The sequence below is a fragment of the Symphalangus syndactylus genome, chromosome 19, assembly GCF_028878055.3.
Source record: "Symphalangus syndactylus isolate Jambi chromosome 19, NHGRI_mSymSyn1-v2.1_pri, whole genome shotgun sequence".
NCBI lineage: Eukaryota > Metazoa > Chordata > Mammalia > Primates > Hylobatidae > Symphalangus > Symphalangus syndactylus.
The window spans coordinates 21,376,809-21,392,197 of NC_072434.2; the positions used below are offsets into that span (position 1 = coordinate 21,376,809).

At 53.1% G+C, this 15,389-nt stretch overlaps 1 protein-coding gene across 6 annotated transcripts in view; it reads right to left on the reverse strand.

Annotated features, from left to right (window-relative positions):
• NAV1 (neuron navigator 1) overlaps positions 1-15,389 on the reverse strand; it is a 288,925-nt gene that overhangs the window by 170,470 nt on the left and 103,066 nt on the right. For 5 of the 6 annotated variants that reach the window (XM_063613243.1, XM_063613242.1, XM_063613240.1 and 2 more), the window contains exon 4: positions 8,021-8,812. The exons of the other annotated variant lie outside the window; for it this stretch is intronic. In XM_063613243.1, the coding sequence (XP_063469313.1) occupies positions 8,021-8,812 (792 nt within the window). The remainder of the gene's footprint in view (positions 1-8,020; positions 8,813-15,389) is intronic. 6 annotated transcript variants of the gene reach the window in all.

The window sequence follows — 15,389 nt, forward strand, 5'->3', positions numbered from 1 at the left end:
AGGAAGAGGCAAAAGCAGAAAAGACGAATGGAGCATAGATAGGGGTCTGACCCCAAATATAAGAAAGGGGATCCTGGGAAAGGCAGGCTAGCTTCATCTGTAAGCATCCAGAGAGCAAATGCAGACTCACGGGTAGAAATTCTCAGAAGACAGAATCAAAGCTCAACAGAAGAAATATCTTTCTAATAATGAGTGCTTTCCTGGAAAATAAGGTAGTGAGCCCTCTGTCACTAGGAGAGTGTAAACAGAACACCCACCTGCCTATGATGCTATAGTGGGATTAATTTTGGCTTGAGGAACAAGAATGATGACTTTCACTTATCAAGTGATTGATACATGTTATTGATAACTATTAGATTATTGATTTTTTGATTCTTGAACTTTTCATTTCCCCCCTGGGATAATCAGGTCCCAGGAGCAGCCTCAGTCTGGGGATGTTGGAATCCTAGACCCCATGACAGCTTAGGGATCCTGCAGAGAGAAGGCAGGGCCTGCTGGGTGGCTGCCAGCTTCCCCAAGAGGGAAGGGCCTGGTTAGTGGGTCACCAAGGGCAAAGGGGGCCTGTGTCCTCAGAGTCTGAGGAGTAACCAGCACTTAACAGTGCTTTTCTGGGAAAGAAGCCAAGGAGTCCAAACCCCAGCGGGCTCTGCCTAGGGGTCTGTTTGGGCGAAGCTGTTCCACCAGGGTCATATTTCAGACTCTTTTAAACCTGCCCAGCTGTTACATACACATGCACGCAAATGTCCCTTCAGTATGTGCATACGTGCTGCAAGCCGGTGAGTTTGTTTATATGCACTGATCCATGTGAAAACATACCATTCACTACACACTTAGTCTTCACACCCTGACACCCAACCTCACCCGAGTTCTAGGGGTTTGTGCCATGTGCCATACAACCTATTAACCCAATAGCTCTCATCATACTTGCCTAAGTCTTACTTTCTCAACATTCGCTATCTTCCTGCTCAGCCCAAGGTCGTAGTTTATGAGCCCAGCTCGCCATAGAAACACCTGGAGCTTATAACATTCAACCTTCCAGACGAGACCACATCAAACAACACCCCAACTGGATAACCTTGACAACTCTGGGATTCCACGAGGACCAACACTGGGAGCACACACAGCATACCGGGGCTTGGGGCTGCCCTTGTCCCTGCTTTCCACACCTCTAACTCACAGGAGAAAGCACCCTGAGAAGCCCAGAGTGAAAGCTGCCGCCCAGAAATTAGAAGATGCTGTGGAGAAACCACCCGCTCCAGTGGTCCTGAAATGTATCATTGAGATGTCTAAAATAGATTCCGGGATGGCTCAGGCCAAGGCCCAGACCCTGCCGAGCCCTGGCTGCCTTGCTGAGGTTTGGCTGGAGCTGAGTTGGAGAAGTGTGTGTCAAACACGCAACATACAACAGCGCTGGCAGGGAGAGCCTGGGGCCTGCTGGAGCCAAAGCTCTTAGTGGGTGAACCTGGAGATGGGCTGCTCTCCATGCCCTCCCATCCCTACCTCAGCACCAGAATGGGCTGGAGCAATCTGGAAACTCCCAATGGGTCCTCATTCTCCCCTAATGGGAGCTTCCCACCTATGCAACACACCCCTCCACATTCCAAAGGCATCAAGTCTGAGGAAAAAAAAGTGCTTATACGAGGTACAAAGCAACATGGTGAAAAGTGGGTCACCCTGCTTATCCCAGGCACACACTGCTGTGCCCACACTGGACAGCCATGCCAGACACACCTTTAGTGCAACTCTGCTCCTCCCTCAGCCTCCAGATGAGAGATAAAAACAGTTCCTGGGGCATCCTCCCAGTCTGACCCCGATCTCTGTGGGTCAGAAGGAAGCAAAGACCTGCCTTCATTGAACAAGGTGGAGCTGAACCCTGAAGGCACTGGTGTCCTGCTTCCTTCAGGAGGCCCAGTCCCCAGAAGCAGCAGTGTGGGGGAAGGTGTGGGAGGTGATGTCTGCCTCCTATAGGAGGGAACCTGCCCACACAGGGCCAGTGAGCTGGGCCTGGCAACCCCTGCCTCCCCACCTGGCCCTTCCTGTGCATGAGAGAAAAGGCCGCAGGCTCCGGGACATCAAACGCATCTGGGTAATCCAAACAGGGTGTTGGGGGAGGTCAGCCAGCGCAAATGAGAAACATGTGGCATCCATTTCCCCTCGTTGGCTGGCTCAGGCTTTCCAGGCAGAGGGAGAAGGCTTTGGGCTTTGGGCTTTGGGCTTTGGGGAGGAGAGCTTCCTGGTTGGGCCAGGAGAAAGACCAGCCAGGTGCTGTGGGTCCCCGGCAGGGAGCCGCTCTGAGATGCAGACAGTGGGGTCCAGGTGGAGAGCTGGACTCCACTGGGCCCGTGAGTCAGGGTGAACAGGTCAGGCATATCCTATCAGGTCTTGTTCCAAAAGAAGACAGATGGAAGAAAAACGGAAGGAAGAGGCAAAAGCAGAAAAGACGAATGGAGCATAGATAGGTGTCTGACCCCAAATATAAGAAAGGGGATCCTGGGAAAGGCAGGCTAGCTTCATCTGTAAGCATCCAGAGAGCAAATTCAGACTCATGGGTAAAAATTCTCAGAAGACAGAATCAAAGCTCAACAGAAGAAATATCTTTCTAATAATGAGTGCTTTCCTGGAAAATAAGGTAGTGAGCCCTCTGTCACTAGGAGAGTGTAAACAGAACACCCACCTGCCTATGATGCTATAGTGGGATTAATTTTGGCTTGAGGTAGGTGGCTCAACTAGACAATTTCCATCCTAGGATTCTATGAAATCTCAGGGAAGGGTGAGGGAGGTGGAGCGCTCTGCAGAGAGAAAGGGACTTGGCTATCCAGGAAGACATTGCAGTGTGCTGCAGCGGTGGCTAAGCTGCAGTTATGGACCCTGAGGGCTCTGCTCAGCCTGCTCAATACCGCACTGGCTCTCCCTTGCACCACATGGAGCAGCCTGCACCTTCACCCTCAGGGTCAGAGGTTGTGAGGTGCAGTATATGTGTGTGGAAGGATAGCTGCAGAGAAAGGCAAGATTGGAGGTCAGCAGGAGGGGAAGGATCTGGTGTTGGCAGCTTGTGATGGGGGTGGGTGGTAGGGGGTGGGCATTTGCAGCCACGGTATCAAATTGGGCAGAGAAAGTGAGAAGGGGTGAAACAAGAAGAAAGTGTCAGGAAACATCCCAGGACTCCAGGTGACTTGGTCCTGCTACCCATTCAATCCAGGTCTGGAAGGGGCCTGTGGCCTGGGGTTAGAGCCATCAGTGATGGATGGTAAAGGGTATCTCCCTGGGTTGGCTTAAGCTTCAGGGAGCCAGAGTAGCTCTGGGCACTTCTCCTCCATCTGTACCTTCTCCCCAGGGTAGAGGAACTGCCCCTAGGACCTACTTATTCATCCATGCGTTACTCTCAGAGGCAGAGCCATGGGCTGTGAGTCAAAGCTGACAGCTTTGACTGCAGCAGTGAGAACAAGGCAATGCCCAAAGGAGAGGAACATGAGCTGGGTGGGGGCCCAAGCCTAGCCTTGGAAGAAAACTTTCTGGACATGGTGAGAAAAGAAATATTCTCGGTGCTAACCCGGAAGAAGGCAGGAGGCCTCACAGCTCCAAGGTTTTGTGCCAGTGCCTTCTCCACACACATACACACAAACCTGCAGGCTGCCGCACCTTGCCACAGCCCTTTCTCCTGCCTGTGATTCCACAAGCATCCTCCATCACTACTGCTGCTGCCCAGAGGAAGGGCAGAAGTGAGCTTTGTCCTCACTCTCCTGCTAGGCCTCAGGGAATCTGAGGGTGCTGGAAAAGTTTCCACATATCACCTATCTGTTCTGGGTGGCAGTTCTTTGGAGAATTCTCTACCCACCCCAGCCCCACAATGCACTGAATAAAAAGGAAAATGAAGTATTTGTGAACACATTTCTTTCCGCTGCTACTCGAAGCATCCCAGAGCACATTCACTGGAGCAACACCCTTGCACTGCCCCTCCCCCCAAAAAAATTCACATCAATCAACTGGCTTAGAAATGAATAGCTTCCTGCCTTTCTTCCTCATTTCTACTTGGCCTGTGCTTCAGAGGGCCTAGCTGTTGTCATGACAACCTCTTGTGTGGGTCCAGACACCTTCGAGACGAAGAGGGACTAGGAAGTCCAGGTTCCTGGGTTCTTTTACGCCCTGACCTTGGGCAGTCTTAGCTGTCTCACTTTGCCCCCTTTTCCTGGAGGACAGAAGGAGGGAACATGAACACCTGGAGTGTCAAAAGACTGGTTTTGCTTTGAGATCCTCAGGTCCAGGGAAGATGAGGTAGGAAGATTTGGGGTGTTACTATAGTACAGACAGCCCCCGACTTGTGATTGGTCGGCTTCTGCTTTTTTGGCATTATGATCACATGAAAGTAATACATTTGGTAGAAACTATACTTCTAGTACCCATACAACCATTCTGTTTTTCACTTTTAGTATAGTATTCAATAAATTCCATGAAATATGCAACTTTATTATGAAATAGGCTTAAGTAGATGATTTTGCTTAACTGTAGGCTAATATAAGTGTTCTGAGCACGTTTAAGGTAGGCTAGGCTGAGCTATGACGTTCAGTACGTGAGGTGTATTCAATGCATTTTTGACTTAAATATTTTCAACTTACAATGGGCTTAACGGGACATAACCCCATCATAAATTGAGGTGCATCTGTATTTTACTGCTCTGTATTAATACAGGCTCTCTTTAAGCCACTTGGGACATTTTCCAGGTCTGATCACCTTAATCTACACCCCCTTTCTATCCCTAGGGGGTAAGGATGAGCCATGGGAGTGTCTCTTCCACTCACAAATGAGGAAACTCAGTCCCAGAGGGGGTCACAGAGCTTAGGACTTCTACACAGAGAACTCAGGAATGCAGCCTCCAGCTTAGCCCCCAGACCCAGGCCAAGGGCCTGGTGGCCTTTCTTCCGGAGCCATGCCTGATGTGAATATTGGGCCAGGGTCCAGAGGCATCTAATTCCTGGAATTAGCCCATTTGCCCTTGGTACTCACCCCTCAGTCTTCCAAGTTTCTAGGGTTCCCCAGTGGGGCCCTAGTTATTTGGCAGCTTCCAAGGTTAGCGAAAGGACAGGGAGCCTGCCTAGACCATCTGGGACCCCGGCTGATTTCTGGGAAGGGGATGATCAGATTTCAATCCTTCCCTTTTATTACAGAAAGGCTCTGACTTGAAGCTGCCTCACTCCCACCCCCTCTTTCCGCCTCAGAAATTGATTCTTGGCAGCCTCTTGGATCTAGGATGGTACTATGGAGTGAACATAACTGAACACTGAGCCCCACTGAGGTGGAGACAAATGCCCAGTGTCTTCAATCACAATCCTGAAACATCAAGGCACCATTCTTCTCCCCAGCGGCCACCCTGCTGTACACTGAGGGCCTGTCTGATACCTGAACACCACCTTCATTGGCTCTGGAAGACGGATTCCCTCTGTAGTTCCTCTCCCTCTACCCCTCCCCCAGGCAGTCTGCCCTCCACCCATCACACAGAGAAAAGCTTAGTCTGGAGGTCACCAGCTCCCCTCCTTTCCTCCCCACCACCGTTTGACACCAGGCTCTTCCTTGCTACAGCCTGAACCAACTCCCCACCTCCCAACTTTGGGTCCTTTCAGCTGGAGACAGGCAGGTGTGGGAGTTTCCACCCTTCTCTCCCCACCCCAGAGAGCTAAGCCCCTCAGCCCTCTGTGGGGTCATCAAGGCAGCTCTGATGGCCCATGCCCAGTAGACACAGCCTCGGGCAGGTCCCACTGCCCGCTGACTCTTCCTCTCTCAATCAGGTCTCCTAGGAAGAGCTGCGACTTAGGCCTCAGGAGATCAATGTGGAATCTCCCTTCCACCATGAACTCAGATGCCTTTAAGGCCCTCAATGCTTTTGACTCTGCATTTCCCCAACTGGGAAGTGGAGGTGTTCTCTCCGCACTTCCAACGTTGCTGAAAGTGTCAGTGTACTTTGAGAAGTGACAACTGCTGAGCAGGAATAAGGGACCACAGCTCAGCTTCTCCTCCTCTCCCATCCTCCCTGCACCTGCCCTCCTCCCCACTCCTGCCCTCCTCCCACCTCCCTAGCCAGCTCAGGACTGTTTGGCTCCTCTTGAGGAGCAACTAAGATGACTTCAATGGGCAGTCAGCTTCTGCCACAGTGTGAGGGCTTCCAGGCTGGAGAGGACCCAGACCAGCTAAGTCATCCCCAACAAGTAAAGCCTTGACCTTGAAAAGGGTTCTGTGCCTTCTGCTATTCTGTGCCCCGATACTCCCTTGCCCTCGCTCGCCAAGTCCCTCTCTCAGTCTGACACACACACACACACACACACACACACACACACACACACACACACGGTCCCTTCCTCTCTCACCCTCCTTTCAGTCCCTCAGCAGGGCTCTCTGTCACATGGGCCAGTTGCATTTTGTCCATATCCCTCCTTGGTGCCTGCCAAAAATTTATTAATTTTTTCCCTGATTGTCTCTCTTGCCCCATTCACTGGGGCAGGGCCATTGACAGGCTCAGCCCCACACTGAGGACCAACTGGCACATTTCCTTTGCAGAGTGAGGCTGCCTGGTCAGCTTCTGCACCCAGCCAGCCAACCCCACCTTCAGGAGGGCTCCCAGGGGAAAAGGCTGCTCTTCTTTTGCCCTTGTCCAGTCTCCTGATTGCCTCTGCAAAGCCCATTTGCGGCCTCCTGCGTGAGGATCGGTTCTCCAAAGGCCCAAATCCTTGCCCCTGTCAGAGGACCCTCATCCTAGCCCACACAGGACTCGAGGGTCCCTAGGAAGACTGCGGCAGGCCGAACCGGTCTCCTCAGGCTTCGCATTCTCCAGGGCCGCCCGGCGAGCTCTTGCCTGTTCCCCACCCGCCAAGCCCGTCACTCGGCCCCGCCCCTTCACACGCGCATTGGCACGCCCCTTCCCAGCCCCCAGCGGGCGGGCAGCCTGCCGGGTACCCAGGAAGCTCGGGTCCCTCGGCGCCGGAGGACCCACATCCCAGCCACCGCAACAAGTCCGCGCAGCCAAAGCAGCTCGCCTGGGCTCCAGGCCCCGCCGTCCTTGTTCCGTGGCCCCAACAGTGCCCGTGCCAGTTCCCGAAGCATGGCCGCCTGGCGTCCGGCACATCCCAGCTCTATTCCTCTCTGAGGGCAGGGGCTCTCTGGGGAGAGAAAGAGCAGTTCCGGGGCCCGCTTCGGGTTTTTTTGCATAGATTCTTCAGGCACGGAGAACAATGGAACAGCTCTGCGCGCTTCCTCCACTCGAGCAAGCTTTGTTCCTCCCTTCCCGCCTGCTCGGCTTCCATTAGCCACAGGGCAAAGGTTTCCCGGTCAAACAGGAGTCTCGGCGCTAAAGCCCAGAGCTTTCCACACGCCCTAAAAGACCTGCGGGTGTAGGGGTTGGGGCCAGAGCCGGGGCTGAGGTATAGGACATGAGCCCAGATGCGCGCAGCTGGCAGCCCGCCCGCCCCCGGCCCTAGACGCTTCTCTTAGCCAGAATCCTCACACCGCGGGGAAATCCGACTTGCGCTCCCACTCGGGATCCACAGAGGAAGTGGAGCCTCAGCTGTGTTCCGGGGCCAATCAGCCCTCACATCTGCTCTCCCACATCTGTCCTCTAGATCCGGGCTCTCTCTGGACGCTCCCCTTGCAATGCGGGATGCTCCTGTCAAGCGCAGGCCACGCCACAACGGAGGTTTCCACCAGTCCCAGGTTTTGCCATATTGGGATTCTGGCTCTATTCCTGAGAGCCTGTGACCCCCCACCCCCACCCCATTGTCCAGCCTCACCTCGGGCAGGCCAGAGTCGAGCCCGGGTTCCCGCCTGTAATGTCTTTAAGAAGGTACACTTGAGCCATGCGCATCTGGAGGTGGGCCAGCTCAGCACATCTGGGCGCAATGCCCATCACAGCCTGATCGAGAACAGGAGGGCCCTCCGGGAAGGCGCAAGGGGAGGGGGCTTCGCTTTCCCCACACCTTCCCCAGCAGCTGGTTAGGAGAAAGCCAGGGGCGGGGTGGGGCGGGGCGGCAGGACTTACCCAGCATCTGGCTGAAGAGCAGCTGCTCCAGGTCTCCCAGCACGGTCACCACCAGCTCGGGGTCCACCTTGAGGAAGGCGCGCTCCTCCTGGCCCTTGGCTGAGGGGACGGGCCCAGAGCTCTTTTGCGCCTTGGCCTTGCTGGAGAGCAGCTCGTCGTCCGATTTGCCATCTTCGCTCACGGCCGCTTCAGGCGCCTTGCTGAGCGGCTTGACCTCTGCATAGGGTCCTCGAGGGATCCGGCTCGGCTTTCCCAGGCTGGGCGCGAGCGGAGCCAGGGGGGTCTTGGCGCCGCCCGCCGGGCTGCCCTTGGCCTGGAAGAGCGAGTGCTCCGACTTGGACAGCGTCTTGGACATCAGCGGAGCTTCACGGCCCTTGGACCCCACCTTGCCTAAGCCTTTGGGTGCCTTGGCCATATCGTCGCTCCATTCGGGCTCATAAAGCTGCAGCTTTTTCTCGGAGTCCGTGAGAAAAGAGAGGTTGGTGAGTGACTTCTGCTTGCGCAGGTTGGAGGCGGGCGGCCCGCCGGGGACACGGCTGTCCACGCTGCCGGACTTGAAGACCTTCAGCTCAGCTGCGCTGGCCTTGGCCATGCCGCCGCCGCCGCCGGGCGCCTTGGCGCGCTTGGGCAGCATGCCTCTGCCGTCCGCCGCCGCCGCCTTCCTGCCGGCGCCCCGCGGCTCGTCCGCGCCCTCGTCGCCGCCGCCGCTGCTCAGCTCCACCTCGGGCTGCACGCTCTTGACGCTGCTGCCCAGCATTCTGCCCGCGAGGAGCGCATGGACGATCCGCGCGTCTGCAGGCACGGGGGGAGGGGGCAGGGGGCGGGAGCGCAGGAGGAGGAGGCGGGGGAGGAGGAGGGGGAGAGAGAGGACGGAAGAAACCGAGGAAGAAGGAGAGAGGAAGGCGGAGGGAGCGAGGGAAGAGGGAGGGAGGCAAGCCGAGGGCGCAGGGGAAAGAAACGCGAGGAAGGAAGCCAGGAAAAAGGAAAGAGCAGGGAAGCCGGGGAGCGATAGGGCGGGGTCGGAGGAAAAGGGGCGGGGCGGCGGGGAAAATACAAATTAAAAATTTAAAAATCAGTCAAAGGAAGGATGGAAGCCCAGCGGCTCCTCCGGCGCCCAGCGGTGCTTTGGTGTCGGGATCCCAGCCCGCGGCCTGCCTGCCTGTCAGTCCCGTGGACACCGCACTGCCGGGCAGCGCCCCGGCCACACTCAGCCAGCCAGCCAGCCAGCCCGAGTCGACGCTGCAGGCTGCAGCTCCGAGCAGAGGAAGGAGGGAAGGGGAAGGGGAAGGCGGGGAGCAAACAGGAGGAGGGGAGCGAGTGTGCGCACGGGGAGGGAGGTGGGGGAGAGATAGTGTGTCTATTTCTGGCTCGGGAGGGGGAGGTATCTGGGAGCGGAGCTGCAGGGGCGGATGAGTGGGGGGTAGGGGGGAGATAAAGGATCGGACCAGTTTTTCTCCCAGCTTTCCGCGTAGAAGCGGGGCGGGTTCTTGGATTCTCGGAGGGCACGGGTGACCCCCTGCCGTGTCCAGGATAAAGATCTGTTGAGGAGGTGTGGAGGTGCAGGTAAAAGAGACGGAGGGAGGGCGGCTCAGAATGCGGGAGGGAAAGTGGGCCCGTGGGCCTGGGAGAGATGTCGGGAGAGGGGTGGAGGAATGATATCCAGGGTGCTCGTTCCCCTCCCCCAACCCCAAACCGTCTTTGGTTTTCCCCCAGGAAACTCCCAGTCCCGCCCTACTTCAGTCTCTGAGGCTCAAGGTTGCCCTCCTGAGCCCAGGAGGTAGGGGATGGGGGTAGGACACCGGTGGTTTGGAGAGAAGGGGCCTAGGGTTGACTGGGGATGGGCCTGAGGGCTTTGTAGGGGAAGGAGTAACTCTTGAGATCAGGAGACTGGGTTTCTATTCCAATTAACAACATCAATGACCTTGTCAAAGTCATTGAAACCCTCTGGTTCTGTTTTCTTTTATAGTGATTAGAATACCAGCTTCACAGGTAGAAGGGCTTTGGAACCGTAAAGGCCTGTGTCAAACCTAGGGAATCAAGAGGAGGCTTTGCACTGGGTCCCTTACCTGCCAGAGTTAAGCAGAGCAGCAGAATGCTTTTAAAAGATGTTTCCCAAGCCCTTCTTCCTTTCCTCCTAACTGGACCCAGGGGACAGGGATGAGGTGGAGGGGGAACAAGAGCCAGATGGAGTAGTCTGCAGTTTGCCTAGGACTGTACCTCAGTAGAGGGGACACTGCCCATCCTCGAATGGCCTCCCAAGTCATGGCCAGGTTGCCTGAGCAAAAGGCTCTCAGGAGAAAGTGGAGGGGAATTCTCTGAAAGCAAAGCTTACTCCAGGAGGGGTAGGCCCAGATGGAACCACACTCTAGGGATTATAAAGCCCTAAGCACTTTTTGCTAGAATGTTTAACCATCAGATTATCTCCCCACCCCAAACCCAACCTGCAACTCTCTAGTTCCTTTCCTCCCTTTCTCCTAGAATCTGAAGAATTCTGTGTGTGAGTCTCACGGTTCACACACTCTCCTAACACTAATCATCACCTGCTGCCTGGTGTGAAATGTATTTGTGTCTCTGTCTCCCCGCCAGCACAGGATCTCTCCGGGTATAGAACTGTGTCACTCAGCACCTTGCATGGAGCAGGTGTTGCAACTCTGTTGGTTAAATGGATTTGGAGGCCTGAGCACTGTACGCTGGGTCTGTACCCTGCATGACTCTTGGGTTCTGGTGTTATCTCAGGACTCTCTGCCTTCCAGATTGAGCTGCCATAAAATCTGCCATGACAGGGATCATAGCAGAAAGGTAAGTGGCACTGAGAATATAGAGTTCTCAAGCAGAGAAGTGTTTGGTAAGAAGCATGGACTCTTGGCTGTCTTGGAGACACAGAAAAAAGGTGGCAATTCTGTCCTCGAGGAACTCTGGACTCTTGTATTTCCTGTCTGGCAGGGAGTACAAGGTAGACAATACAAGACTTGGGAAAATAATAATCCTGTCCCTGTGAAAAAAGCAATGTCACACACATCAACACATTCATCTCAGGCAGACAGACATGGGTGTATATATTCCAATTATAAGAATAACAAGAGGAGTGGAGGACAGGAGTTGGTACAAAGGTTTACAAGAGGATTCTGTACCATCTGCAATGCACAATGCAGATTGGCTTCAGAGGCTTATGTCTAGCATTAGGAAACTCAGGGGTGGAACCAGGGTTCGTGGTTCCAGATAGGAAATGACAAGCAGTGAAGAACTGGTTAAAGGAATGTGAGAGGTATCATGCCAGAACTTGGCAAAGGCACAGAGAGTGCCCAAAGGATGAGGCCAATCATGGGACTTTCTTTTCTGGGCACACACAAAGTACCCATGCTTATGTCCAAACATGAGGTCCCAGCTCAAGCAAGGGATCAAGCTCCATCTTTGGTGCCAAATCTTTGAGTAAGAATGACCATGCCCTTCCTACCCTATCCTTCAGGGTACTTGTAATGAAGTCACAAGCCATCACTTCTACAGTCCTCATCCTTATTCATTGGTCATTCTCTAATTTATACAAGATGCCCCTAATTCAATCACATGAGAACCACACCTTTCCTAAAAATAGCAATTTGAGAATCCGACAACACCTATTTTCTGACTTACCAGGTTACAGTTGTTCTTACTTGCTGTCTCTATATTCTCTTTCTGCATGCAAATTCATCTTCTCCTTAGCAGACAAAGGGAAATTCACTGGCTACCATCCTGGCTGAGAAAGCTTATTTTCACTGTGACACATTCCACCCAGGGTATTCTGCTGTGAGCAAAACCTGGTGCCCTCTCCCATGGTTTAATTTGGTCCCTCATCTCTGACACCCATGTCTGTAGGTTAGTCCCTCTCAAATTCTTCAGAACTGCTACAAAACACGATTCCACTTGTTGCTCTGTCCACTTGCATTTGCTTGTCACCTTATGCCCCCTCCCCAGGGCCAGATCTTCCTTCTTTCCTTCCTGGTTATCTTGCTCTCTCATTTGATCTGGTGTTTTGGCCTGGTCCCTTCCCCCTGTCTTTATTCCTCTTTGTTCCTCTGTACCTTGTCACATGCTCTCATGGGATATCCTATTCCCCAAATCCCAAGTCCTTTCCCTTCCTTCAATAAACGGCTCCTGAAATTCTGCTTCTTTCGAGAAGAGAAAAAAGTGTTGTCAATAAGAGAAGCCTCCTCCCTACCATCTAAACCTAGTGCTCCACACTCCGTCCTGCAAGAAATGTCACCTGTCAGTTTATAAAATGGAAGACACCTTCTATGCACATCTCATGGGTTAATTCAGTGCCAATCCCCTTGAGTGCCAGTCTCTGTGCACTGTCATTCTTTAAAGGGTCTTGCTACGGCCAGGTGGTGGTCCCTTTAAATAGCCATCTTGGCATCCAGGAAGTTTCTGACACTCCCTAATGTGACCTCTCCCTCTATCTGGCTCTTTATTGATTCTTTTCACATCCCATGAGTTTCCCACTATCCTCTACTGCAGTGGGAGCGCTCTGCTGCCGTGGCAACAGCCATTCCAACATCAGTCGATAAAACCAATATGTACAGAATAGTTCCTCGAGTGATTCCTAAAAAGAGAAGGACATGCCCTGTCACATTATCTCCAAACCCAGCCCTGAGCCCCTCCCACTCGGCCATCTACCCCTTCTCTAGAATGACAGGCTTCAAATTGTCCTCTGAAGACAGATCCTACCATCAATGATCAACGAAGAGGTTATGTGATGAGGGAGAGGCCTGGCTGGGCAGGGGGGGTGCTGGTGATGTCAGTAACTAAGTTTCTAAAGGGGAGGTGCAGAAAGAGGCTGGTTCGGAACATGAAAGTCCCCAATCCCCAGCGCCTCAAAGACCAGCTCATCACCCCACTCCTCTCTTTCCAAAGTCATTGGTAGTTTCTGGAATGGCGATAGGATGAGTGATTTGACCACATCTGTTGACAGATAACTTAAAGCAATTTGAGGAATGAAGATGTAGGCATACAGCCAAGGAGACGCATGCTGTGTGATTTCACATTCTCACACCCCTGTGATTAGAAATGGATGTAACCCGGGTGTCTGTGGGGGGTCTGGGGAATCTGTCAGTTGGGACTGTGTTAGGAGAACTGGGGGTCAGGGAGAGCCAAAGAGAGGAGAGGGTGGGAAGGTGGGCCAGGTTGTCCCCAGCTTATTGACCTTGAAAGGTGACCTTGGGGCCCGGCATGGTGGCTCACGCCTGTAATCCCAGCACTTTGGGAGGCTGAGGCGGGTTGATCTTTTGAGGTCAGGAGTTCGAGACTAGCCTGGCCAACATGGTGGAACCCTGTTCCTATTAAAAATACAAAAATTAGCTGGGCGATAGTGGCACATGCCTGTAATTCCAGCTACTTGGGAGGAGAATCACTTAAGCCTGGGAGGCGGAGGTTGCGGTGAGCTGAGATTGCATTACTGTGCCACAGAGTGAGACCCTGTCTCAAAAAAAAAAGAAGAAAAAAAGAGAAAGAAGGAAGGAGGGAAGAGAAGGGAAGGGAAAGGAGAAAGAAGAAAGAAAGAAAGAAAGAAAGAAAGAAAGAAGGAAAGAAAAAGAAAGAAAGAAAGAAAGAAGAGAGAGAAGGAAAGGAAGAAAGAAAGAGAAGGAAGGGAAGAAAGAAAGAAAGGGAGGGAAGGAAGGAAGGAGGGAGGAAGGAAGGAAAGAGAAAGAAAAGGGAAGGAAGAGAAGGAAGGGAAGGAAGGAGGAAGGAAGGAAGAAAGAAAGAGAAGGAAGGGAAGAAAGAGAGAGGAAGAAAGGGAAGGGAGGGAAGAAAGGAAGGAAGGAAGGAAGAAAGAAAAGAAAGAAAGAAAGAAAAAGAGAACGAGAAAGAAAGAGGCCGGGTGAAAGAAAGAAAGAGAGAGAGAAAGAAAGAGGCCGGGTGCGAGAAAGAAAGAGGCCAGGTGCAGTGGCTCACGCCTGTAATCCCAGCACTTTGGGAGGCCGAGGCGGGCGGATCACGAGGTCAGGAGATTGAGACCATCCTGGCTAACACGGTGAAACCCCGTCTCTACTAAAAAAAAAAAAAAAAAAAATTAACTGGGTGTGGTGGTGGGCACCTGTAGTCTCAGCTACTTGGGAGGCTGAAGCAGGAGAATGGCGTGAACCCAGCAGGCTGCAGTGAGCCGAGATCGCACCACTGCACTCTAGCCTGGGCGACAGACCAAGACTCCATCTAAGAATGAAAGGAAGAAAGGAAGGAAGGAAGGGAAGGAAGGGAAGAAAGAAAGAGAGGGAGGGAGGAAGGAAGGAAGGAAAGAAAGAAAGAGAAAGAAAAGGGAAGGAAAGGAAGAGAAGGAAGGGAAGGAAGGAGGAGGGAAGGAAGGAGGAAGGAAGGAAGGAAGAGAAAGAGAAAGAAGGAAGGGAAGAAAGAGAAAAAGAAAGAAAGAAAGGAAGGAAGGGAAGAAAAAGAAAGAGAAAGAAAGGAGGGAGGGAAGGAAGGGAAGAAAAAGAAAGAGAAAGAAAGGAGGGAGGGAGGGAAGGAAGGAAGGAAGGAAGGAAGGAAGGAAGGAAGGAAGGAAGGAAGGGAGGGAGGGAGGGAGGGAGACCTTGGGAGAAGGGGAGATCTGCGGGAGGGAGAAGGGGGCACATGAGCCCATACTTGGCTTCCTCCAGGGTTAAGGGCAGAGCAGGGGAGGTTTTTCTTGATTTCTGGGACCATAGTCAGGATCTGGAGAGCAAGGGCTAGGAACCCAGCCACATGGCTCTTCAAGCCTAGCCCACTCACTCTGGACCAGCATGGAGTTGTCACTGCCCAACTGAGTGACAAGCATTTTCTATATGTTTTCTCTGCTTAGATGCCTACCATGAGGTCTCCTCATCACCTCCCTAGCAGATGCCAACACCCCTGCCTTTGTGGAAAGCCCTGTAGCCATTGCTCCCCACTTCTTTTTGTCCTTTTCTCCACCATGTCATTCCCTCATGTCATTCCAGCTATCAGCAGGGACTTTTTGAGCACCCAAAACATGGGACTTCTTAAGCAACCCAAAACTTTACTCCCAGTGAGATGGGAGCCTTGGTAGGCTGGGAGCAGAGAGTGACATGACCTGGCTTCCCTCTTGAAAAGGCCACTTTGGCTGCTGTTTGGGGAGCAAATTGCTGGGCTCAAGGGCAGAAGCAGTTGCAGTCACCCAAGTGAGAGATGATGGTGGCTTGGAACTGGGCGGTGACTGTAGTGGTAGTGAGAAGTGGTTAGGCTCTGCATGTATTTTGAAGCTGTTAGAATTTGCTATTGGCCAAATGTGGGTGTGTGGGAAAGAGAGGAACCAAGAATGTCCCCCAAGGATTTGCACCTGGACAGCTCTAAGATTGGAGTCGCCATCAAGCAAAATGGGAAGGCTTCAGGAGGAGCTGGTTTT